Raw genomic sequence first — 26,703 nt, 5'->3', positions numbered from 1 at the left:
TAGGTGAAAAGTCAATAGTGACAAACTTGATCCCCATTCTGGGATTACTGCATGATTTTTTACAAGGTATGAATAATGCAAAGCCAGATCAGGGGGATGACACTCTTATTCACATGTTTATTTTACAATGCAAACCTATATCGAATCCCGGTGGTTTGCGAATAATGAAATGTCTGCATCCCAGGATCAATTAAACCCTGGTATGAATTATTTATTAGCTTTCGCCACGATCCGTTTTGCAATAACATAAAAGCACTTCAAATAACAGCCCATTGAGTTCAATGAACTACGCCCTGAAACCGATGGAGTTGTGCCTTATAAAGAAGCTCTCCCATTGACCTCTATTCGGGTCAGTGAGCTCTCCATACACAAATGAACAAGTACAATAGGACAAGGCCAGCACCTATGACCTGCTTAGTGACATGTTATTTTGAAGTCTTCTAAAGCTTAATATCTTGAAGATTAGTATTCGTTTGTGCATATGGACTGCGCATTTATGATGCAAAATATTAGTTCTTATATAAAATTACAAATATTGGAATTACGACACACGGTATAGGTGATATATAAAACGACTAATAAAATCATGTCATGGCGTCATGGCAAAGGTTCATTATATCCTGTATGTTTGTCTAAATTAATTAATATTTTGAGAACAATTTCTACACCCATTTAATATGTACTCAGGTGGAACCCGACTTTTTTAATTTTCATTTCTTTTTATGTAACAAATTCAGGTTTTTCCATTTGCTGGGGCCGGACAATACAAATTTAAGCTAACATTGAATAAACGCGGAATTAAGAATAGGCGTTTCTAGTACATACAGCGTCTGACTCTACCTGAGGACCTAGCCTGAGTCCCATGGGCTCCAAGAATGGCTCTCCATACACAAATGAACAAATACAATGAAGGGTCGCCATTGCTCTCCATACACAAATGAACAAATACAATGGAGAGTCCGACTGCCATGCAAATGAGCCAAGTGTCCTCTCAAGGTATGCTCTGTGGCCAGATCTTCATAATGATGATTCTTGTGCTTAAAATGATAAAAATTATTGTACTATGTCAATAAAATAAACTTATGATAATGACAAATTTGTCTATTTTGGGCAGGTGAAGTGTTTTGTATCAAATGTAGAGTTTAATTTTTTCCCTTCTCCATGGCTCCGTATTGGGATTGCCCCATAGGCCGGAATTTGAGCTTAAAAATACCTAAATATATACATGTAATAAAACACGGCAACTGGTTATAACGCAATGGATTGTGGGCGACGTAGTCAAAATTCGCGTGTGTCAAAATTCGGATACCTTGGCGGCGTGCAGAATTCTATGGAATATATTTGATTTTTTTGCCTTGGATAGCGACAATCATAGGTAAGACACTAATAATATTAATCCACTTAAAATATTATATCACTGTATCAATTTTGGAGTTCCTAGTTGAAATGTATTAGAAAACAACGGTAAAATAGTTACCAAAATCGGCAAATCTAAGCTTACGAGCCTTACGGAATAGGTGACGAGAAATGCAATTTTTTCAACATTGCTGTAGTATGGTTGTGGTAACCTGTTACCTATGGCTTAATTAAGTTTCAGTGAAATAATGTCGCTAGTTAAAAATACAAAATATAGCTCAACATTGAAAATAGAAGCATTTTAACCAGTTCGTTTTTGATAGATGTGGAACACCTTAAATCACCAAGTTCATGAAGCCATCAGGAACCACTTATTCCCATTTTACATCAACATTATTTCTCTAATGCGTTGGCAACACGTATCCAAAATTTTAACGAAATCTGTTGATAGCAAGCTTTCCAAAATGAAGTGAATTTAAAACATGAGTGATGTACCTCCTTTTGGCTTCTACCTTCAAAAGCATGTAAGCTACATTCATACCGATGCCACCAATAGAACGAGAAGTTTTGCCCCTTCATTTTGCATGCCACTTTGTCCAATTTTTTTTCTCATTTCTTCACAAAATGCAAAAACCGCAAAAAAATGCAATGGGTGTAGTACCCCCTTAAGCTGGAGCTTAAATTATTTGAAGCTACATGTACTTGAAACTACTTACAGTTGCTTCATACTTAAGTAGTTCTATTTATGTCTACTAACAATATGCAGAACTGTTCATCTGGAAGAACTTTCCTTTATCATTTATGCTGAGTTGAGAAGATGGGCTGAATGGACTAACAAAGTAATGATTTTGAATAGGATAAGCCTATTATTGTTACTACTAACATAGCATGGACTTCCATTGTTACTGACTCTCATGGTTACTACTTTATGGTGCAGAATGGATGGATTCAGTACTAATTTATGCATGAGCATATATGTATGTTATTCTACCCAATGGAACAGAAGAGTATTTTAAGAGGATCAACTGGACACTAACATTATCCAAAGAGGATGAAGAATCTACTAATATCATCTTGTGTGGTGATGGAGATGTGGCTGAATTGTATGCTGTTATTCTTTGATTTGTATTTTACCAGGATTTGCCTGAACTTTTGGACTTACATCATCGACCAACCAATAATCTGATGGGATTGGATTGGCTGGATTGACGGACATTTTGCTTTTATGTTCAAATTATACAGAATCATGAACAAATGATATTCAACATTAGATTTATTTTGTTCAGACCAAATTCTTTTGCCCCTATTGTTTGGCTTCCAAATTTTAATTTACAATGAAGACACAGCTTCATTTTTAAAAGAGGGGGCATGTGATGATGCCTGTTGTGATGTGTAGGCCTAACCATGCATCACATATGTATGTATTCATAGTGCCACATAGGCAAAAGAGGAGAGTTTAGGCCCACCCACACACAGGAGGAGAATCACTCTTATTCTAGCCATGGGCTAGTTAACATCAAGCTGAAGAGAAAATAAAATATTAACCATGTTACCACGTTACCAAATCCTATGATTAATGTGTTTTATTTACTTGTATGAATAATATCCGAGATCAACAGGTATCTTTTCTTACTTGACATAGTCTATGATTGCAAAATCTGTGATTGTTGATTACCATTTTTTTTCTTGTTTTTACTTGTATTTTAACTTAAGGTGGTACGGTCGTGTGTCTTGAGCTCGCCACCAAAAAAAGGTGGCGACGTTACATTTTGCCAAAGTCGACTCAAAACAATTGATGATATCTCTGTCAAGCAAGAAGGTATTGTCATGCTTGTGGTCTCATTTTATTGCTAAATAAATTGCACTTTCAACCCTGTAAAAAGAAATACTTGAACTTTTTTAATACTGACACTGTGCTTCATAGAATTCAGAATGGGCAGGGTGGCGGTGGTGGGGGATGTGGTGGTGGGGGATGTGGTACACACAAACTCTATGGGATTGGTATTTTTAGTGCGTAATCTGCTTCTGTAAAGGCTGTAAATTGGATTTGGACTCATTTAGCATCTAAAACACTCATGGCCTTACAGCTAAACAATTCTACTAATTGTTTTTAATAATTTATGATTGGTTTAGTCTAGAAAATACAAACTTTTCCATACAAAACTACCCGTTGTCATATTAAACACTGTAGTAAGTAATGCAGATGTCTTCAAAATCTAAAAGTTACTGTAAAATTTTAATTATTTATCCTATCATAGTCAAAGTATAGATTTTCTGAAGGGAAATTTGACGAGGAATCTAAATATGGACATATTTTTTCTGTATGGGTCAGGGGAAATGTTTAGGTTCAAAATATGTTGAATTGTAAACAAATCTAACATACTTTGGGACACACTATATTCCGAGATTACCAAACATCTGTGATTTTGGTTTCTTCCAAAGTCAGTTGGCTCCCCATATCCTCTAACCAAAATGAATGTTGTTTACTTCCAGTTTATTACTGTAAGTTGGTAATAAGCAATGCATTGAGTGACCCATTTTTTATCAAAATCTTTTTTATTCCACCCTGTATAACTTGCAGGTCACCCTGTATAATGAGTTGAAATGTATATATTTGAATTGCTTATGCCTTCAGCTTTCCAAAAATGTATACTTTTGCTAGTTTAGGGTTGATGATTGTCGAGATAATCGAATTAGAAACCCGGTTGGTGTAAAAATTCATAATATTTGTCATGTAACGCTAAGGGTGGCGAGTTCAGGACACGCGGCCGTACTACACCCCTTGATAAAATTGTGACACTTTTTGCATTTTTCTCAAAAACTAATAAAACACTGGTAACAAAAGTTCTGTATATTATAGGGGCATGGAATCCAGTTACTAAACCTGAAATTTCAGTGACTCAAGACAAGTAGTTATTGATCAAATATTGGTTTTCCCTTATTTTTGACTGTAACTCCACAACTGTTGGGTGTGCTGAAATAAAATTTCCAGTGCAGTAGTTGTAGTCCTTGCCCCTATAATATACATATCTTACTTGCACCAATGGATGTAGTATCACCTTAAGTGATGCTCCTAGATCCTTTGTGCAACTAAATATTTCATTTCTCTCTTCCGTAAAGTACAGTCCGCCTCTGGCGTATCACGTACTGTGATGGCTGTGTGCATGCCAAGTGAAGATACAGTGCAGGTGATAAAGTTCTACAAACTACTGTGCGATAAAAAAACCAGGCTGGCTTAACGGAGCATGATGGTCTGCACACCTTGCTTGAATCCATCTACGGATGTGCAGTTGATGAGATCTTGAGGCAGATTATTCCATAGCCTAATGGTGTCCGGAAAGAATGACTGCCGGTACACAATTGTCCTAGCGAAGGGAATCAAGTATCTCATTGAGTGTCCTCTCAGTGCTATGGTTGGAATCAGATAGGTATGGGGAACATCAACTAGATTGTTAACTATCCGGAACATCATCACCACTTTGGTCTGTGCACGGCGTTCCTGAATGGTGGGCCACTGGAGTTGGTCTAACATGGCAGTAACACTACTGGTGGTTCTGTAGTCCCCATAAACAAACCGTGCAAAGCGCCGTTGTACCATCTCCAGCTTTTGGACATTGCATGATGTTGAAGGGTCCCATATTATGCTGGAGTATTCGACGATAGGGCGTACTAAGGTCTTGTAGCACATCTCCTTGGTCTTTCTGGGACACTGGTGAAGGTTACGTTGCAAGAAAGCTCTGGTGGAATTTGCTTTATTTGTAACGGAGTTGATATGATGGTTCCAGCTGAGGTTCTTACTGATATTAACACCAATATATTTGGCTGAGTCTACCTCCTAGAGAGTATGATTGTGGATAGTGTATGGTTGTTGAATAGGCTTCTTCTTATTTGTGATGCGGAACTCCATCTGCCAGTCATTTTCCCATTGCAGTAGATGATCCAGGTCTTGCTGTAATAAACGTGTGTCCTCCTCAGATTTAATGTGGCGATACAGGACACAATCGTCCGCGAATAGTCTGGCTCTTGTACCCGCCGAAATACAGTCAGGAAGGTCGTTTATAAACAACAAGAACAGCAAAGGTCCCAAAACACTTCCTTGTGGCACACCAGATAAGACCAGTGTCGTTCCAGATGTTGACCCTTCCAGGATGACTTGTTGGGTGCGATTTTTCAGAAATTCACTCACCCACCTCATGATGTTACTATTGATACCATAGTAGGTGAGTTTATGTAACAACCTCTGATGAGGGACCTTGTCAAAGGCCTTTGAAAAATCTAATAAGATCACATCAACTTGGCCCTTGTTGTCCAATGCGCCAGCTAGATCTTGTATGGTTAGCAGCAATTGAGTCTCACATGACCGCCGTTTTCTGAAGCCAAATTGCGCATCTGAGAGGATATTATTAACATCACAGTGTTCCAGAATCTGACTGCATAATACATGCTCTAGGACCTTGCAGATGACAGATGTTAGTGAGATTGGTCTATAATTCTCAGCTTTATTTCTTTCTCCTTTCTTAAATACGGGTACCACATTGGCCTTTTTCCATTCTTCAGGTAAGATGCCTTGGTTAATTGAGGCTTGGAAGAAAACTGACAGTACTGGAGCAAGTTCATTTGATAACTCCTTCAGTAGTCTAGGAGGAACTTCATCCGGGCCTGATGCCTTGTGGATGCCAAGATCAGATAAAAGTTTCCTGATACCTTCACATGATACTACAATGGGTTCCATAGGTGGATATGGGCTAGGTCCCTTATCTTTGATGGAAGACTTGTCCTCATTTTTGTTGAAGACTGATGAAAACTGACTATTTAGCATGTTGGCTTTAGTCCCACTGTCTGAATAGGTAACACCATTTGATGCCTTCAGAGGAGAGACCCCTGAATTATCACATTTCTTGCTGTTTATAAATCCCCAGAATCTTTTGGGATTTGCAGTTGAATCAGGGCTGATAATGTTATTGATGTACTCGCTGTAAGCACTTTTACAGGCTGATCTGGTTGTTTTCTTCAGTTGACGATATCTCTCAAAGTCTGTACTCTTCCTGGTCTTCCTAGCTTTAACAAAGCTACGCTTCTTTTGTCTAATTGTAAATTCAAGCTCCATTTATGTTCTCTGCATGGTCAACATGCTATCTTATATACAGGGATTCATGGGTTGAGTATATGGCAGTGGTCTGAGTGCATGACCATGTTAAACTTTAAAAAAGCACTCGTACTTACGTGGTTTCTTTCCAGACAGCTTTCGTGCTCTTGGTTTGGCCCCTGTAGCAGCAGTTGCTGCGCCTGGAGATTCTGCGCCATTGAGGACGGAATCCTCCAGATCTACTGGCTGGTCTTCTTTCCCACTCATTGTTGGTTTCTTTGTAGTGATGCTTTATATGTAATGGAGATTGAGATTGCACTACCTGTATTCGGGTATCAAGTAATTGGTTGCAGCCATTGTTTTAAAATTCAAAATTAGTATCTGCAAGAGAGAAAACAATGTCAAAACTTAGAACACCTGTACACTTCATATGGTCATGTTTGTTATTGGGCACGGTACCTAAAAAGGGTGGATTTGTCTCATTCTAGGTCATGAAAACATGTTTGCATGCAGTTTGTGTATTTTATATTAGAATGAGCTTATTTGGTATTATTTTTTCCTTGGACATTTGCCATATAATTTCTGAAACAAAAAGCTATGCTTTTAGTTTGTACTAATTACTGTAACTCGTTAATCCTTATAAGTCAGGGGTGGATCATGTGGCGGAGGATCATGTAGTGGAGGTAGGGGTGTGATTTTTGGTGTGGTTAACCGGGTACCCAAAATTGCAACAACAAAAAATTGTTTTTTTCTTTTTCGGTTTTGTAGTGTCCCTGGACCTAGACCTAAATGCTAGGATCATTCATGGTTGACTTTAAAAAAAATGCATGTTTTGTGTTTTTAATATGAAAATTGATAATTACTTCATATGAGATGATCTTTGGAAAAATATGGCATAATTTATCATGTGCTTGCGGAATGCCATGCAGTAAAATACTAAAACGTTGCGGCATGGTTGCTCGAGAAATCTAGCCAAGAATTTGCTCACCAATAGCTTCACATTCTACATTGTAGGCTAGAGACCATTGCATTCAAAATCTAGTCGAATTAAGCTGAAGCATGACACCGTGTAAAGCAATGGAAGTTCAGAAGTAAACACAGCCGATCACAACATATGAACATTATCCCACAAAACATAGTAGCCTAACCATTGAAGAAACCAAGTCATTTAAGCAAGAGGTCCTGAACCACTATCAAAGTCAACAAGCATAACATCTTTAACGCATTGCGCACAACTTCCTCCTCGTCTGGTTACAATTGTAGCGTTGAGGAGTAGGCCTATACAAGCAGAAGCAGAAGCATCAAAAATTTTGCTAAAATTACACTTCAGCAAAATTTTAGACAGTCCAAAATAGGTAAATCTTGCTCAAAAGATACAGTTGACTCATCGAAATAACTTTCATCCAAATTTCAACATTAACAGAATAAATTATAACCTCCGGTGCGAAACCTTGCACCGCTGTTCGACCGAAAAATAGCATCGAATGCGCAACTATCCTAGGCTGTGCAAATTCAAAGCTAGAGTTCTCGACATGAACGAACTACCCCCATTCACGCTGTATGATGTTAGAATTAAAGGAGCCAGTTAGCACGCCAGGCACCACTAAGCATGCAAAGTGCATAGCATCGGACTTTTGGTGATCCCCGTTATCTTTTTTTACCGTGTCAGGCAGGAGCGCGCTGCTCATTAAATATTCATGAACCCAACACGTCACAAACACGTGGTCTTATTCGGCCGATCAGAATCGTTGCAATTGACCCGACATGGTTTTATGAATGAATTTTTGACCTTACTGGGCTCAGACATATATGCATATATTCATAGATTTTGTAAAATTCAAGATGGCTGCTCGGCTATGGTGAAAACAGAATGAAAATGAATGGTTCCGTTCGGAAAATATTGCTGTTTGAAAATGGACATTTTTCTGGCGTCAAACGAGCAAAAATTTCGATGACTGAAGATACTGATACTCAAATTTCATTTATCTGTAACTCGCTACGCCCTCACAAAAGCTTTGTGTTGATTACGTAATGTGTTTATGGCAAATTGCAATAACAATGATTATGTGGTAAATTATGATATAATCAGTCATGTCAGTACTCAGTAGGGCGGGTTTCTTCTTCGTCTTACGTTAACAGTATTGTTCTAAAAAAAAACCTGTTTGCTCTACCTATGGCGCTCTAGCTGAAATACAGCAAGATAATGTAAGATAGTAAATGTAAACCTTAACCTCACCATTCATGCCATACATTCATGACATGGGCCATGGCCATTCATTGCATTGCATGATTGGAATTGCTCACTAGTTTACCACGTAAACTTGTATGGCTCAAAATTCGGACCGCTCGCCATTAAGTTTAAAAATACTACTTTCTGTGTTTTGAAATTTGTTGACGTTTTAATGATCCCCGATTTCCGGTCGATTATTTTAGCTGTGTCATGTCACGTGCATGACGCTAGTGGGTACCAGCCAAACTTCAGGAGAAAAAAATCACGATCGCCGATAACGATGTGATATGGGACTTACATAGGATTACACAGAGATATTTCTTGCCAAAATTTGACCATTTCTAGGTAGCTTGGCCCTACTTTGTCTGCGTTATATGAAAAAGGACAGTCTTAAGTAAGTAAATGTGCAACGGCCACGCTTTTGATCAAATTGATGTTTTGATGTTTTGGGAGACTGGGAGGGATCAGAACAAAAAAAATGATGGAGCCTATTCTTGACTGTGTAATATTCCTTCAACCAGCTGCCGTGCAGTAACAGTCTTATACGATGGACAGATAGTATCAGTTTGTGAATGAGGACATTCGTATAAGTTCCTTAATGGGCATTTCGTGATCCACAGCCTCATCCCCCCACTTTTCTCAAAAAAAGTTGAGATTTTTATATCATTGGAAACCTCTGGCTACATAATGTTTATGTACAAAATATTTCTTGCAGATTAATTTGTTTTGCAAAGATATCGTGAAATTTGAATTTCGTTCTGGTGCACCAGAACGAAATTACAACGCATTGCAGATTGTCTATGACTATGCCTGGAGCAGTGACCAGTGTAATACACATAATCATGCATAACTCGCAAACGCAAAATCGGAATCAACTGAAATTTTGGGAATAGGCTTTTTTCGTGGATATGTACTGAAAAATGTCATAAAAAGAGGATGCTAGGATCACGAAACACTCCTTTAAGTTGTACAGTAATTGCTCACTGTGATGTCACTGACTGAAGAAGAAGAAGTGACTTGACTTCGCAAGTTCAAATTTATAAGCTTACTGATTATCTACACATGTTACGTTTTAGAGACGATCAAATTTACAATAATTATATTTCATATAATTTACCATAATGTAAAAAGGGTGTAGTTACCAAAATCGTTTTTCGAAAGGTAGAAAATCACTTCTGAACACACGTGTACAACTGCGGAATTCACCAATCAAAATAATAACTTCCTGTATTTAAAATACCGTGCATTTAATGTCGGAAATGTTGTTGTATAAAAAAATAGCAGATTAAGAAATTTATAATTATGTATAGATAACTCTTAAAATTATTTTTGAGAAAAATGTAAAGTATCAAAAATATTAAATATTACAGAGCGTTAAAAATGTTTACCTTAAATATATTATTTGTATAATTAAAAATATTTTACCATACCAATGAAAACAAATACTATGCGGTGTTTTATTAAGACCGGCGACGATTTTAATTGTTAATCTTTGACAACACCTTCTGACCTACATTGTTTCGGTACTGGCCTTGCAATGCTAAGCCGTATCAAGTTGATAGACTTCGGAGAGTCTAGAACCAAAACAAAACACAAAATAGACATACACACATGACCCAACACATGACCTTCACATTGTGAATGTTACACAACATACACAGTTTTTGGTGATGTTTTCTAGGCTGATCTTTTTTCAGCGTTTTGGAATGGCTACCCAAGTTGACATCGATGTAGGAAAGGCTCTCAACTCTGTACTGACTCGTGCCCAGAAAGCGTGTGCTGAAAGATCACCAGTAAGTAAGCTTAAATTATATAGGCTAAGTAAAAAATAAAACATGTTTCACGTCCGGGTTTTCGAAAAAAAGGAGGAAGAGGGGGCTTTTTATTTTCTATTTTTTATCGCAAAATTGGTGTAAATACGAATACAGGACACTTCGCCCACAATGCACTTCGCCTACAATGCACTTCGCCTACACGCCATTTCGCCTACGTGCCATCTCGCCCCCTAATTAGCTATTGCGGCAATGCAACGCAATGGCATGCATACGATCGATGCGCACAAGATGTGTGTGTATTCAGATCGTACTATCAATGATGTATTCATTAAATCGCCCCCATTGAATGGACGAGGATATAGTGACCACAGTCCTGTTGTAGTCTTGAGAATAGCCCGGTGTCGATAGGTGATGATTGTTTTTGATGATGGTGCTGTGGTGATTTAAAGTTGAGAAGTATAATAGTTGTATTTCCCCCTCACCTAATTGAGCTATAGCGCTAGCGGCAATTAGAATAGTAGCTCAGTATTGCGTTTTCGAATTAAGGAAAGTATAGTGCATCAAAATTTAATAGGCCTACGTTTCCTACGGTACCGTTTTTTTAATAGTCTTTTGGACTTTTGCATGTTTTATTTATTGGGTAATTTGTAATATTCTTCTTTTATATTTCGTAATGTTTTTTAAGTGTTTGGCTTTGTTGTTGTATTTGGTTCTTGCTATAATTTGTTATGTTGTTTAATGTTTATTAGTGTTTTTCTTCGTTTGGATTTATTAGATTTAGAGCTTTGTCTGAGTGGGTTTTTAGATATATTTTTAATTTAATTTTTTCCTTTAATTAGTGTATTGTTTGGTGAATAATTTCTTTGTTTGGGATAGGTCTATGGCTTTTTGCTTGTTTTTGTTACGTTTCTAGTTATATTTTGGCTCTTTTTGGTTTGGTTATCCTTTTCTTTATTTTGTAATGTTTTGTAGCCTACTACATATCCTAATTTGGTACGATCGTATTGTTTTTTGTATATTATGCGTTTTTGTTTGTTTTATTTTGTCTGTATCAATTAATATTATGTCTGTCTGTATTTTGTACTGTTTCCTTTTGATTTTGTTTATTTGGTATTGTTTTCTGACATGTTTGGGGGTTGGGCTTTTTTTTTTGTCCTATTTTTGTTTTTCCATTTTTATGTTTTTCTTTATTTTATTTATTATTTCCTAAAGAATTAGGCCTAGGCCTCAAGAAAGAACAGGATTGAATAAAGAAAAATTAAGGACATAAGGAAAGAAAGACTTTGGCCTTATGCCTGAAGGAGGAAACCGGTTTAACAATCTAATACGGGATTCGTTTATAGTTTGAACCATTTTGATATACCGACGGAGTACAAAACAAGCATAATTGGACGGGAAAGAGAAATGATTATAATGGGTGTACTGAAACGACATGTGAAAGACTAAGCTAAAACTAAAAGACCTACGCATTTACAGCTGCAAGTGTTACGTTTCTCTATGCAACATGTATATAGATGGTCGTCTCATGATGGAAGGGCCTTTTGATGACCAATGATCAAAGTCTATTCGGGCCTTCCCGGAGTCCTTCTTTCTTAAATTTCTTGGTGACAAGCTCAAAGTCGAATCCTTCCCTTATTTCTTAAGTTTCTCCTAGTATTAATTTAGTGTGCGAAACTGAACTGTCAAGAGCCGGGGCCAAGAGATAAAACCATATAGTGTAGGCCTTCGATCGTTTTTTACATAATACGTTTCAACCCTGATCATGCTGATTTTTTGGCATTGTAATGTTTTAACATGTCCACTGAGTATACATTGGAATCAAATTCATTATGTTTGTAAGACATCGGAGCTACCCTGGGAAAAAATTTCAAATAAATGGAAACATTTTGTACAATAAATGTGTTTATTGATATACGAGCTGTGATTTAATTTGAAACTTCACATAACTCGTTATTTTCCCCAGATTTGGAAGATGTAGGTTGTTTGGCTTTATAGACAGGTATGATTCGTTTTAAACTTCATATAACTCGTTATTTTTCCTAGATCCTATTAACACGCGCACCGCGTCTTCTAGGTCTATCAAATACCATACATGATTTCATTTTAAACTTCATATAAATCATTATTTTGCCCCGAATTTTGCGTGTTCATGTGCGCAGCGTCTACGAATGGGTCTTCCCTATCTAGGCTTATCAAACACCCAGATTTGGGTTATTCCTTCATGTAATTTTACACGAAATTAAGGTTAGGGTTAAGGTTAGGGTTAGTTTAGGGTTAGGATTAGGGTTAGGATTAGGGTTATGATTAGGATTAGGCTTAGGGTTAGGATTAGGATTAGTTTACACGAAATAATTACACGAAGGATCGACCCAGATTTGGAAGCTATAATTACTCAGATGTCGTTTGCATGATCAGGCTGGGCATACACACAATTAACACTTGTCTAAAATAATTCCTTCCTTATTTCTATTATTATAATTATTATCTTTCTTTCATTTATCATGTGTATACCTTCTTGTATATTATACATATGCATATCATATTTCTTTACTGATTTCTAACAAACACCACCGTCAAACAAAAACAACAAATTCAAATTCGGATTTATGCGCGCAAAAGTAACATTTTCAATTTCCGCGCTTGATTCTTCGAGATGTGTTCGTGGGGGTGCGTGTATGGAGTGTTAGGTGGGGTGTGTATGCGGGAGTGGACGTAGAGAGAACAAATAAACAAACCAACGTCATTATAGAATTATAGGAGACAGAAAACAAAACAGATTCCAGATTCAGTTTTATGCGCGCATAAAAGTAACATTTTCCATTTTCGCTCATAAGGTATTTCGGGGAAAAATTGTGCAATAAATAGGAGTAGGATCCAAAAAGAGGTCTTTCGAGGGCAGTTGCTAACAAATGAGGCCTTTCGAGGGAAGACCCCCCAAAAAAAAAAAGAAAAGAGTTCTTTCTGGGCCATATTCTAGAACTTAAGACTTTTCCACAAAATGGTCTTGGGAGCTGGTCTTTTGCGTGAAAACAATAAGAAAATGATGGGTCTTTGGATGTGTAGGCCTATAAGGGAGCACGTTAATACTATATAATAATATTTGACAAAGAATAACCCCAAATTAAAATTTTACCGAAATCGTATTTAGTATTAACCAGTTTTGCAAACATTTGCAACTTTTTCTTTTTCGCGTGCCTCCGATAGGCCTACGTCGCAAGCACAAAACATGGCCCGTATAATTCTCGGGGTCTTAATCAAACTGAGAGCATACTTGACCCGGGACTTGTCAAGCAATCGATCGTACATCAGTGTGTACGCCATGCGGCCGCGCGCGGGGCCCGGCCTTGTCAAGGATTGGAAGGTACATCGGTGTATTCTGGCATTTTTGCGTGCTTGGATCACGGTACCATTGATTGAACATAATCACACCCGGCGTTTTCTTGTAAGTGGTAGCTAATATCCGCCGTTAACACCGTGCGGTGCAAAATGGGGCATAAGTCACTGCACAGCACCCCACAAAATATCTCCAGCTGCATGCTGCTGGCATTTGTTTTGCTAGCTGTGAGCATTTGTCTTTGAAAAATTTGGCAAATATTTTTTTCCCTTAATTGTTTCATTAGGCTATGTCAAAGAAGATCTTCTCTGAATTAAAATCTTTTATAGAACTGCAAGTTTTAAAAGTTTTGAACATCTCAAACTTTATTTTAAGTGAGTTTGAGCCGGTAAAATGAATGATTCGGTTAATTAAATAAAAATACACAGAACTCGTAAGCGCTTTTTTTGGCCATATTATATAAATTATTAGGCCATAGGCCTACTGGCCATAATTATTATTTAACACTAAAAAGTATGAACTTATATGAAGTAAGTAAACATAATTTGTAAAATAAAATAACACATATAATAGGGCCTAATTGATTCTTTTGTTCATGAAAACATACCTGTAAAAATAAAATACATTTGGATTTAGCATAAAAATACATTTAGGCCTATAAGACCTACATTTCGGACATATTAAATTAATCATTGTTCGTGAAAATATAAGCTAATATATTGTAAAAAAGTGATGACGATGATGGGAAACTTGGAATCAACTTTCATTACCCTTATGATTTTGTATCATAATTCAATGGCTTTCCTTCGACTTCGTGACTTACAAGCACAACATGTTTTAACACGCCCGCAATTACAATTTTTTGTGCGACACTACCCGTCCTCCAACACGCTGGGAAGTAAAGGCTTCCGCGAAGTCGCCGGGTATGACATGGGTAAATCAATGGCACTGTCACCGTAGCACGCAACGTATCCAGTATATTCCATTTCCGGGCCATTCCGTGGTTTGGCTGGCAGTCACGCAGGGGACTTGTCAAGCAATCGTCCGCAGCAAATACCCATGTGTAAAAAGGGGCTTAAACGCACAGCACAGGCCCTGCTCGCTGAAAATGGCCAAAATTTATTTTAAACACTTTATCACGTTATCAAGTTATTAAAAGTTGGCTGAAAGTTTTAACAATCAATGGTATTAAGAAAATTAAGACTATATTTTTCTTTATAATTATCTTCATAAAAATTCACGTATAACACACTTTAACACGAATCCCAATGCATGTTGAAAAAATGCATACACATATTTAAAAATATTGTTATAATCACATCAGCACGGTGTGTTAAAAACCGAACATAATCTACACCGGGACGGGACGACAGGGGCCTTAATTTATAAAACACACACACACACACACCCCAATTTGTTGAATATTCCCGTGCATTCATTGGAACGAATCCTTGATCGTATAGTCTGCTACCAACACAGGAATACACGACCTTTTCGGTCACATCGATCGTCATGATACATCCACAACCGCCATTGCATTGCATAGGGGGCGAGATGGCACGTAGGCGAGATGCCGTGTAGGCGAAGTTGCGTGTGGGCGAGGTGTCCTGTTTCCGTAAATACCCATACTTGGAGCTGTTTTAGCGTACAATCCGCACATACAATAATGCCTGGAAAAAGGAGGAGGCCCTTTTTTATTTGTTGTTCTGAGAGTTACACCCCTCTAATGATCACAAAACCTTCCTAAAATGTTTCTTGTATCTTAACAAGGCTATAGAAAGCATCCCAACTTCCTAGACATATTTTTTGAAAAGTTAATAACTAAATTTCAAAAAATAAAAATTTATTTGAGAAAACCTCAAAAAAGGAAGCGGGAGGGGACGTGAAACATGTTTATTTTTTTATTTGGCCTTATTCAATGTGTGATTTGCAGATTCCCGGGGCAGATTCCTATTAAGCTATTTAAATGTTAGTTTTTACTGATAGCTACTGATAACATTGTCCCCTTTTAATTTCGAGCCAATCAAATGAGATAAAACAAAATGAATCAGCTCGCTGATCGGATTATTCATATCAATTGGCCATTGCTCGAGAAGTCTAGCCAAGAAGTTGCTCACCGATAGCTTCACATTCTAGGCTAGAGAGACCATTGCATTCAAAATCTAGTTGGATTCGCTGGAGCATGACACTGTGTAAAGCAATGGAAGTTCAGAAGTAAACACAGCCGATTATGACAGGCGATTCATAAAAAATGTTGCTAAAATTACACTTTAGCAAAATTTTAGACGTCCAAAATATGCAAACCTTGCTGGAAAGGTACAGTTGATTCATCGAAATAACTTTCATCCAAATTTCAACATTAGCAGAATAAATAACCTCCGGTGCAAAAACTTGCACCACTGTCCGACCGAAAAACGATAGTATAGTAACCGGTCAAACCCACTAAAAACGAGCAGTTCGGATTTCCAAAAATGGGAAAAATAAAATGTTATTCTAGTCATGTTTACACATAAAATCAGAGATAACATTTCGAATTCTGACCCAGACAAATATGAGCACGTAATATTGTGAACTTTTTTATTTATGGCACTTACAAGTAACCTAGCGAAATTTACTGCTGTAACGTACGTTACCATGGTTTGTAAGACTCAGCAGTGTTTTTGTCAGTGAGGGAAGCGCATTACATGATCGGTTTTCACTATTTGAAATGGATGTTTGAACAGTGCTTCCTTCAACCCAAAAGACTTATTTCACCCTTACCATTGGTATCCTATGACATTTACAAGTAAACTAGCGAAATTTACTGCAGTAACATACGCTACAACTGGTTCGTTAAATTCAGCATTGTTTTTTTGTCAGGGAGGAAGCGCATTACTAATGATCGGTTTTCACTATTTTGAAATGGATGTTTGAACTTTGCTTCTTTCAATCCAAAAGACTTACATGTATTTCACCCTTACCATTGGCATCCTGGAGTGAGTGTGAATTTGAATACAGGAGATGTGGAATAAGTAATCTAATATCCATCTTTCATAATATAGACTATTATCTGGTACTTAGAGAATCTTATGCAAGTATTGGATCAAAAAGTTTCTTGTTTAATGTGTTTGACATAATTTATATACCATCAAATAATTTCCATAATGGCTCCTCATATTGCATTGTGTCACTGTTAAGAATGGTAACGTATGTTACGTAACATATGTTACAAATCGTTTACATACTCATAGAACTCAAAAAATAAAAATGTTGTACATTGCTAGTGGTGCAAGGGGGCGCTAGACGGACTAAATATTACATGCAGGCGGAGTCTGTTATGATTTTCTTAAATTTGATCATGGTCGTACAAATACTGGTAACGTATGTTTCAGTAACGGATGTTTCATTTAAACTTCTAAAATTTCCACATGTTCTGTTAATGATAGCAGTGCAACAAAATTGTTTCACTTTTATCAGGGTATCACATGCTAATGTTTACTACCTACCAGGTATATATTCTACCGTTTGATTTTCAGAAAATTGGTAACGTATGTTACTTTCCTTAACCATAGGCCTACGGTGATAGATCATGGTACTTTGTCTTGCTTTTCTCTAAAATGGATACCCACATTACGTTTTCAGTCATGAATATTATTTCCACGCTATTAATTTGACATTATAAAGGCAAAACTGTTACGCCAAAACATGATACCTTAATTGATAAAAAGGTTACCAAGGGTTAGATAACATGTCAATGTAACGTACATGTAGGTTACACGGAGTATTGCGACAAATTTCAATTGTAAATAAATCATCTTTTATAATTTAGGGATGGTGTTTTCCTTTTTTTTCTTGCAAGAATACACTATAAAGTACATTTTAATACCTTTTCAAGGCATATTCTCATTGTGTTCCTTTTAAGCACATTTAATACACAAATATGTGAAGTTCATGATTTGCGACATAGGGGTTTTGACCACTCAGCCAACTTTGAAACATCGCTACTTCCAAAATAATACGATCAATGATAATAATATGATCAAATTTTCAGATATTATAGCCTGTTAGGTGTTAAAGCTATTCCAATATCATTTCCTTATAAACACAGCCAAAAAAGAAAGTCTCCAGTAGTGCCATCCCCATTTAATCAGATTCGGATGAGTTTATGGCAAAATAATTTATATAATAATTTTCTATACACCTTCCTGCGAAGATTGATACCAAATTTGATATCAAAAGTTTAATCATCATGAGCAAAGGAGCCGTTGTTTGGAAACTCGTGCAATTTTAAAAATGACAAATTACGAATTGACCACGCAAAAATCAATGCATGGTATCAGCTTATTATGTGGCCTGAAGCATGCCAGTACAGGAATCATTGTACACTTGCTCTGCGCACAATTGAAAGAGCGGGTATTTGATTTGCATTTTGACATGCATGGGCAAACCTTTAACCTGCCGGCCTATTCAGGCGACGTAATTCTTGGCACTCACGCTAGCTCTGCTACGTGATACAATTCCCTATGTCATTTTTAAAATTGCATGAATTTCCAAACAAATATTTCTATGCTCACGATGATTAAACTTTTGATATTAAATTTGGTATCAATCTTGAAGGAGAGTGTATAGAAAATTATTATATAAATTATTTTGCCATAAACTCATCAGAATCTGATTAAATGGGGATGGAACTACTGGAGACTTTCTTTTTTGGCTGTGTTTATTACGAACCACATTGGTACAATATATTAAGTTGAATGGTTGCGACAGGATTTTCGCCGAATTGCTCGTTTTTAGTGGTTTTGACCCTAACGCACTCTAGCATTGAATGTGTTTCGTGTGCAAATTCGAAGCTAGAGTTCTTGAGTAAATTGGCCAGTGTTGGCGTAGTTTTACACAGCTAGGACGAACAAACAAGACGTAAGACGAATAGTGATATGCACACAGATTATACGTCAAGAGGGACAAAACTTACATTTTGTGTACCGTATACTATAACTCATAATCTTGCCGATCATATTATCATGATTACTGGCGGCTACACGCAGCCGATGTGATGTACAAACAAGACATAAGACGAGTAGCGATATGCATACTGATTCATTGATTCAATGGTACACACACGCACATGATGTGTTTATCTAGCACTCGATTAGTGAGCACAGAATAAATCTCCGATTTTATTTTTAATTTTCAAAAAATATTTGTGGCCAGAAAAGCAAGTTATAGGCCCAAAATGACTTGTTATTCAAGGTTGGAAACCAGAGAAATACTGTTACTAAAAAAAAACATAACTTTTTTTTTTGATGTCGACATGTCGGGATACATGCCGATGTCGACATAATGTCGACATAAGGCATGTCAACGCCGGCCTTAGAAAAAGCCACAGCCGCGGATGTCCATTGTGGGGCCAGGGGTAAATGAAGGCAACACATGAGATCACTATAATTGTCACTCAGTCATGACTGGACCACCCCTTGCACTCAATAGTTTGTGCTCAAAATTGCCCAGAGCCTGTGAAAATCTCTGGTGACCCACCGATACGCTACACTGCGGGCCTGCAACATCATCCATGGCATTATGAGCATGGTGATTTGCAAGGCTGAAGTCTTTTTTTAAAGTGTCACATTAATGTGGACCAGCGTGACATCAAAGTTTTAAATTTGAGTTTGGACCTGTTGTAGGCCTATCCTGCCTATTAAAATATAGATATTACGATGAGAGGATCACTTGACCAGTATAGACTTCTCCACTTGCCCATTGTGCATACTCTTAAAACTCTGATTTAATTAATGTGTGCACAATTGATAGATTTTCATGTCTGATCTGATCTTTTTAGTCACCGTACTCCCTCTGTATGTTGGCTTCCCAAGTGGACTACTTACTTTGCATTGCGGTTAACATGTTTAACGTTGTCTATGGATGAGATTGTAGGATTTCTGGCAGCCTACTAAAATTGGCCATGATGTAATGCATCTTTAAATGGCCCAGATCTCATTATGGTTTAAATCCTCCAGGCATGTGCCATTACCATTGATAACTACATCGTAAACAACTGTGCGGTGCATTGTGTACTAGGTGCATGAGTGCGTCTTGAGGCTAAGTTTGCGATTAAACATGTTAAATTGGATTGGTAAACAAGTATGATTGACAGTGTGTGTTCCCGGTGTGTGTTAGGGACTAAGTCCCCGGTCAAAGTCCTGTTAAAAATGCAAAGTATACAGTCGCAAAACAAATGAATTTCCAGAGAAGATGAGAAAGATAATACATCATTGATGAGAGCAATAGATAGAAGCAGTGGTACACATTGCAGGTGGGGTTTATGGCATAACATACTCCTGCAAGCATGACTACAGCAGAGCTCAAAATTCACAGAGGCCACGCCCACATACCACAAAGGCCATGGTCCGAGACTTAGCCTTGGTACATTCATTTGTTTTGCGATTTATCATTTACTGTAACATTAATATGCTTATGTTTTTTATTTCTACTTTTGATAGGATTTGCCCCAAGTGGCCCCACGAGTTGTTGCAGTAAGCAAAACCAAGCCAGTTGGTATGATCAAAGAAGCATATGAATGTGGTCAAAGGCACTTTGGGGAAAATTATGTGAGTATACATACATACATACAAAAGATTTTTATAACGCTTCTTACAGAGCGATCAGCGCATTACACACACAAAAAAAAAAGAGAAAACAAAAATAAAACAAAAAATATCAACATTCTGGATACAAATGACACTTAAGCATTTTTTTTGAAAGAGTGAAGTGATGAAGCCTCCCTGATGTTACGTGGGAGGCTGTTCCACAATGAAGGTGCCGCAACACAAAACGATTTGTCACCGATGCATTTTTTACCAACACGAGCTCTTAGTAATGTGGTGTCTTTGGAAGATCTTGTCCTACAACCAGTTGAAGGTATTTCTCTATGAGATAGTAAAACACATAAATATTGGGGGGCATTACCTTGCATTACCTTGGGGCATATCTAGTATGGTACCATACTAGATATAAAACTTTCAAATATTGACCAGTTTTTTCATACAAATAATAATTGGACAGGTTGATTGCTAGATTGTTTGGCTGACAAACTGACCAAAATGTTTTGCAGTGTGATCTTTGTAATAACCCTGGGGGAGGGGGTGCTATTCTAAGTATCTTTTTTGTTCAGTTCGATTTTACACATGTCAGGGTCAGTTGCCCGAGGGGGCAAAGACAAAAAATTTGGTCCTGTGTTACTGTGATAATTATCATGTGAAGCACATTTTTTTCTCAGTTTTCAACTAGTTTTGCCCAAAATAAACGTAAAACTGAATGAACTGGGGGATAGGGTTGAAATAATTGGAGAAAATCATAGAATTTGTCCAAGCTCACAAAAGATTTGTGGACGTGCCCTTATAAGATTTACTCAAACATATTTTGAATTTACACTCAGGTACAAGAACTTGTAGACAAGTCTGCTGATGCTGATTTCATGTCATCATGCAAGGAGATCAGGTGGCACTTCATTGGACATCTACAAACTAATAAAGTGAAAAAAGTTTTAGGTAAGTCACATTCTATACTTCTGCTTTACAATTGTGTAGAAACATGTTGTTTCTTGCAAATTATGATTGGCTGATTTTTCACCTCAATTGGCCAATCAAGCAACATTGGCTGCCCATATCTCTGTTTAAAAAAATATAAATTAAAAAGATAATTTAGTGCAGGGAAGATGTAATGGATATTTAAGAGTAGCAAGAAATGCTACAAAGATGTGATTGCATTTAATAGGCAGACTTTCATACAATTGAGCCACAAGTTACCAAATGTTGAGTTGAGTCATTTGAGGTGAGTCACTGGAAGTCTGACTATAGATTCATTTACTCCAGTAGGCAACAGTCATGTCAAATACTACTTTTCACCAACATAAATTTGATATAGGTGCAGCAAACCATACAATGTGTGTCATGGTAATCATGGTATACACAATCAAATAGCTAAAATATTAAACTTGACTCAACTCAGTGGGTTAATTTTATTTTGTTTTTGTAATATTTAGGAGCATCAAATCTTTACATGGTAGAAACGATTGATTCCAAGAAACTTGCCAATGAAGTCAATAAGCAGTGGGAGAAATTAGGCAATGGAGAAAGGTTAAAGGTCATGGTGCAGGTCAACACAAGTGGAGAGGAAAGTAAGTATGCTCATAGTTTGTTAGCTTGTTACTTTGCTACATGGGTATATCTATACTAGAATACTTGAGTTTATTTCTGAAAACTTTTAAATTCAAAACAATAAACAGGAAATTCTAATCACTATTTTATAGTGAATTTGCAATTGCAATTTGTTCTTCAGACAGTTGAATTTCATACCTCCTATGGATGCCAGATATATTCAAACTGTAACATGCAACCTGAATGATAACAGCACAGCAGAATTACAGCCAGACACAACACATTGCATTTCTACCAGACATCCATGCCAGCCAATTTATGTAGCCCTTGACCATCAAATAAACTGATTGACCCACCATCTCAATATTTTCTGCTGCAAAATAAAAAAGTTTATCTGATTGTGAAATGTGGAGGCAGAGGAGAGGTGGTATATACACTGCTTGAACAGAGGTTTCAGGTTCAATTCCTGGTCACAGGATGATTTATCATACCATGGTCAAATGGAGGAAAAATAAATGATGAACAATCCTTGTCATAGTGTTCATGATCTGAATGAATACAAAATTTTAATTTTTAATCTAGAGGATATTTTTGTTTCTCATTTATTTTCAGATAAGCATGGCATAGCACCTTCAGAATGTGTATCATTAGTAGATCATGTAAGAACACAGTGTCCACATCTTGAATTAGCTGGTATCATGACTATAGGTGCATTTGATCATGATCTCAGTCAAGGACCCAATCCAGACTTTAAGGTAAACTTAATAAAGTATTTTTGTTTTAGTATGACTGTTAGTAGATTGCAATGTTGTTGGCTAGAGAAAATATCTGACACTTCCCACAGTAAATTGCTTCCCTGTACTGATTTGCTATTCAGTGCAACATGGTTTGATAGTGACAAGAAATACCTCTATTGCAAGATCTGGGGTGTGGATGAAGTCTGTTAATTGAGGTATTTTATGTCACTGTCAACCGATTATGCATTGAATTGCAAATCAGTACACGGAAGAAATATATATGAATGCATTCTTTACTTGAACAGTCAGCAGAATATTCACTTCTGAACACTTAATAAATGTCAAGATGTTGTATTTCTTTATTAGATTGGATTTAAAAAAATATCTCTGTAAAAGAAGAGTCTGGGTGTATTATTAGCGATTAGGGCTGTTGTCAACAAGGCTGTTGTCGACAAGGCTGTTGTCGACAAGGCTATTGTCGACAATATTGTCGACAAAGCAATTTTCCCGATTGTCTACAAGCGTGGAACAATTATCAACAAATAAAACTAGCTAATGAAATATTAGAGATAAGCTTAAGATATGCTTAACATGGCCATTATTTACCATAAAATAATTGCATCAGTCTTCTATTTCCGTGATGCAGATTATCTTTCCATTACAATCCCAATATTCCGATGATGTGTATATATGTATATATGGTATATGGTAATATTTCTGTGTAAATAAACGACACACAATGTGGTCCCTGAACTTAATATTTTGATTTGACTGATGTTGACATTGCTTTATTGACAACTTGTCAATGTCGGATCTTGAGATTTGACGATTGTCAACAATGAAAATTCTACTCGACAACAGCCCTATTAGTGATTGCCTTTTTTAATCCAGTTTTTCTATCGTATATATTACAGCTTGACTCTTGTTAATATTCTTGTATGTATTTTGAAACATTGATAAAAAAAGATGTTTGTAGTCAAGATTATCTATTAGCAACTAGTCAAGTAGAAAAATTTAGAAAATTAAGTATTCATTTGAAAATGGTTTAGTAATAAAATAAACTCATTAAGTTACGCAGCCCTATTTTGAAACATTATAAATTCTACTTAACACAAACATCCTTTCATTATCATTTATATGTTTTCATGTTTTTGTGAACACCATAAATAACTTGACAAAACAGATGATGTGATTAATAATTCAAGAGTCCGCTGTAGTTTATTTTGGTTGTATAAAACCTAATTGAGTACAAGAAGACTGCATCAACAAAGACATTTTATAGCTGCCATCTTTGCTTTTACATAAAATGCAAAGTAATTTAAATGGTACTATAATTGAACATTTATATGGCAGCTATTTGAGTCTCAACACATGCTGAGCTTGAGTGATATATAATTTAGTTGAACAAGGTGAATTATTTGTTTTTTGAACAGTGATCTATTTGATCTTATAATCTCTTGTATGTATAATTTATGCATTTCAGGTACTTCTGAAGTGTCGTGAAGACGTATGCAGTAAATTTAATTTAAGCAAGGATTCTATGGAGCTTAGTATGGGCATGTCTGGTGATTTTGAACACGCAGTAAGTTAATTAAGATACAATGACACTATCAAGTAGGAAATGTTTGCATCAAATAAAATAGTACATGGTGATTATATGTTCTTGTAAATAGGTGTGAAATAGTTTACAATTTGAGCAAGTGGAACTTATTTTTTAGTATAATGTGATTGAATAAAATATCAAGTTAGGGACTGTTCAATATTTACACCAGGAAGAAGGAATTGGAGTTTTGACAAAAAAAATTTGCATTCCCTCCTCACATGTGCTCTAAATTTTCAGATTCTTCAATTGTTTTCCCCTGTTTCTCCATTTCAAACGTAACATTCCCACCTCATGGTTCAAGTAAAAAAATTCAGATCCCCAAGACCCCCAAAATATGCCGATACCCCCTTAAACCTCTCAATCCCTTCCTGACTTAGATATTGAATGTTCCCCCAAGGCTAACAAAATAGTTGTCTCAGAAGAAAATGGAAGAACAGTTAAGTGTTATAATGAAAGACAGAGATAAAAAGACTAAATCGCGTCTGAAATTCTGACAACTAGACAGAAAATACTTTATTGTGGGTCAGATGCGAACTAGTCTTTTTATCTCTGTCTTTCATTATATGCAATTTTAGTTTTTGGCTGACTGTTTTATATCTTTTCCCTGACAAAATGGAATTTTTTTTTAAAGCTATGCATGTGATCTCCTGAGACAAATTTCGTTTGTTTTAACGTCTTAGTGAATTTTTGTTTTCCTCTATTTATATTTGAATGCTATCATTTGAAAATAAATAATGGGACATGCAGAAGATTACTCAACTTGAATATTATTTTGAAGTTTTGGTATGACCTCCATGTGAGCATACTGGGAAATAGCATAGTATCAAGACAGGGATTAATAGATTATGGGATAAAGCTCTCTAATCCTACTAAGCTCAAAAACAGGTCCCTCAAGGAAGTCTTGACAATAGACTTATTTCGTGTATGCTTACACAAAGGATAGAACTAGTTTCATTTGGACAAATGGGTCACCACAGTAAAATCACAAGCCAAATACTTCAAGAAGTAATCAATCCACCTCAGGTTTCAGCAGAGACATGTTCAAGTAGTAAATTAAAATCAGGAAAGCTTGTTAAATATGAGGACTTTGTCAATTTTTTGTATGGTTTGATGGTGGACTTGGAATCAACTGATATTTTGGGAATAAGCCTTTTTTGTGGATATCTACTGAAAAAGGTCATAAAAGATGATGTTAGGATCATGAAATGCTCCTTTAATAGATTTTTTAATATGTTTTGCTTGAATATTTTCTACGCAGATATCTGCTGGCAGTACGAATGTAAGAATTGGCAGCACTATATTTGGAGCACGCAATTATACTACTAAACCTTCAGGAGCCACTAAGCAGAGCAATACACAAAATGTGTCATCTTCATCCCAACAAGCTGAACAGAACAGTGACAGCTTAGACAACTTAAAGGCAGTTTCAGACAGAATGAGTGATCTTAAAGTTGAGGTCAAATGATGATGTAATGTCATGATATTAATGACTTGGAATTATATATGATAATGACTCAGAGCTACTTTTCCCCAAACAGTTTGCAGTGTATGAGTAGGGGTAGCTTCAAGAGTTCCTTCCTGCCAAATACATAAATATATTTTTTAACTTTACCAGAACTTCACAGGTTTGAAACCAAGCTATACCTCATACTTGTCATTTGATCTCATGCTGGACACATTCCATTCATAGGTAGAGAAGGTTTGTGGAATATGAATGCAATGAGCAAATGAAGATTTCAGATGAAAAAAAGTGATATATATCCATTTTTCTTATAGGCAAATATAAGGAACAAAATAAGAGAATATGTGCTGTTTTTTTGATCATAGTTTCAAAAATATATATTGGAATTTTTTAAGTATGGTGCCAATTAAAAGCTAGCATAGGGTGGGTACATGTTGGTGGGCTTAATGCTAAATATTGGAAAAATGGCATATATCATGTTTTGCATCTGAACATAAGATCAATACAGCTGAGGTTTCAACAGGATCATTGAACAGGCCACCTGTCTCATCAAACTAGTCCAGTCAATCTAAACAAATTAGTGGTGTCACCCACCACTAATTGCAACAGAATTTTTTTCACTTTTATACATTTTAGAGATGTCCCCTGAACATCATACCAAAAATATACCAAAATATACTTGGTGGAAAGGTAGTTTTTGGCGGGAAAAGGTCATACAGGGGTCAGATTTCAAAATTGCTTTAATCTTTCTAAAAACTATACCAAAGCATTCCTCTAGTCTTAAGGATTCAGAAAAAGTATATTTTGTCATATCTGTGATGTACCATTCTCAAGTTATAAGCAAAAGGTCAAAGGTCAAATTTTGAGCTCCACGTGGGTCAACTTCGAAAAAATGCTCAGATCTCCTTAAAAGTGGTCTCAATGTGTTCGTCCTTTAAAAACACTCCAAAATAAGAATAGTTTGCCATATCTTGGATGCTTCGTT

General features: G+C 36.5%; 2 protein-coding genes across 3 annotated transcripts in view; one reads left to right on the top strand and one right to left on the bottom strand.

Annotated features, from left to right (window-relative positions):
• Positions 1-9,898, bottom strand: part of LOC140148759 (pantothenate kinase 3-like) — a 28,168-nt gene extending 18,270 nt beyond the window's left edge. The window contains exon 1 of one of the 2 annotated variants that reach the window (XM_072170810.1): positions 9,815-9,898. Coding sequence is in view for 1 of the 2 variants with exons in the window: in XM_072170808.1 (XP_072026909.1) it covers positions 6,580-6,709 (130 nt within the window). In the remaining variant the exon portion in view is untranslated. Of the gene's footprint in view, positions 1-6,579; positions 6,811-9,814 lie in introns of those variants that run through there. The other variant, XM_072170808.1, reaches the window with a different exon arrangement.
• Positions 9,899-10,204: 306 nt separating this feature from the next.
• LOC140148758 (pyridoxal phosphate homeostasis protein-like) lies at positions 10,205-26,471 on the top strand. Its single transcript, XM_072170807.1, has 7 exons — positions 10,205-10,465; positions 20,261-20,368; positions 21,196-21,307; positions 21,802-21,936; positions 22,529-22,671; positions 24,137-24,235; positions 25,515-26,471. The coding sequence occupies exons 1-7, from the start codon at positions 10,343-10,345 to the stop codon at positions 25,719-25,721; spliced, it is 927 nt and encodes a 308-aa protein (XP_072026908.1). The 5' UTR covers positions 10,205-10,342; the 3' UTR covers positions 25,722-26,471.
• Positions 26,472-26,703: the final 232 nt, after the last annotated feature.

This window comes from Amphiura filiformis, chromosome 3 (genome assembly GCF_039555335.1).
Source record: "Amphiura filiformis chromosome 3, Afil_fr2py, whole genome shotgun sequence".
Taxonomy (NCBI): Eukaryota; Metazoa; Echinodermata; class Ophiuroidea; order Amphilepidida; family Amphiuridae; genus Amphiura; species Amphiura filiformis.
Note: the sequence above shows the minus strand (reverse complement) of the source record. Positions and strands in the feature narration are given on the sequence as shown.

Coding starts and splice junctions, on each gene's coding strand:
- LOC140148758 (XM_072170807.1), top strand. CDS start 10,343: ATGTTTTCTAGGCTGATCTTTTTTCAGCGTTTTGGAATGGCTACCCAA. Junction 21,937..22,528: donor CAACACAAGTGGAGAGGAAA/GTAAGTATGCTC, acceptor ATTTATTTTCAG/ATAAGCATGGCATAGCACCT. Junction 22,672..24,136: donor GACCCAATCCAGACTTTAAG/GTAAACTTAATA, acceptor TATGCATTTCAG/GTACTTCTGAAGTGTCGTGA.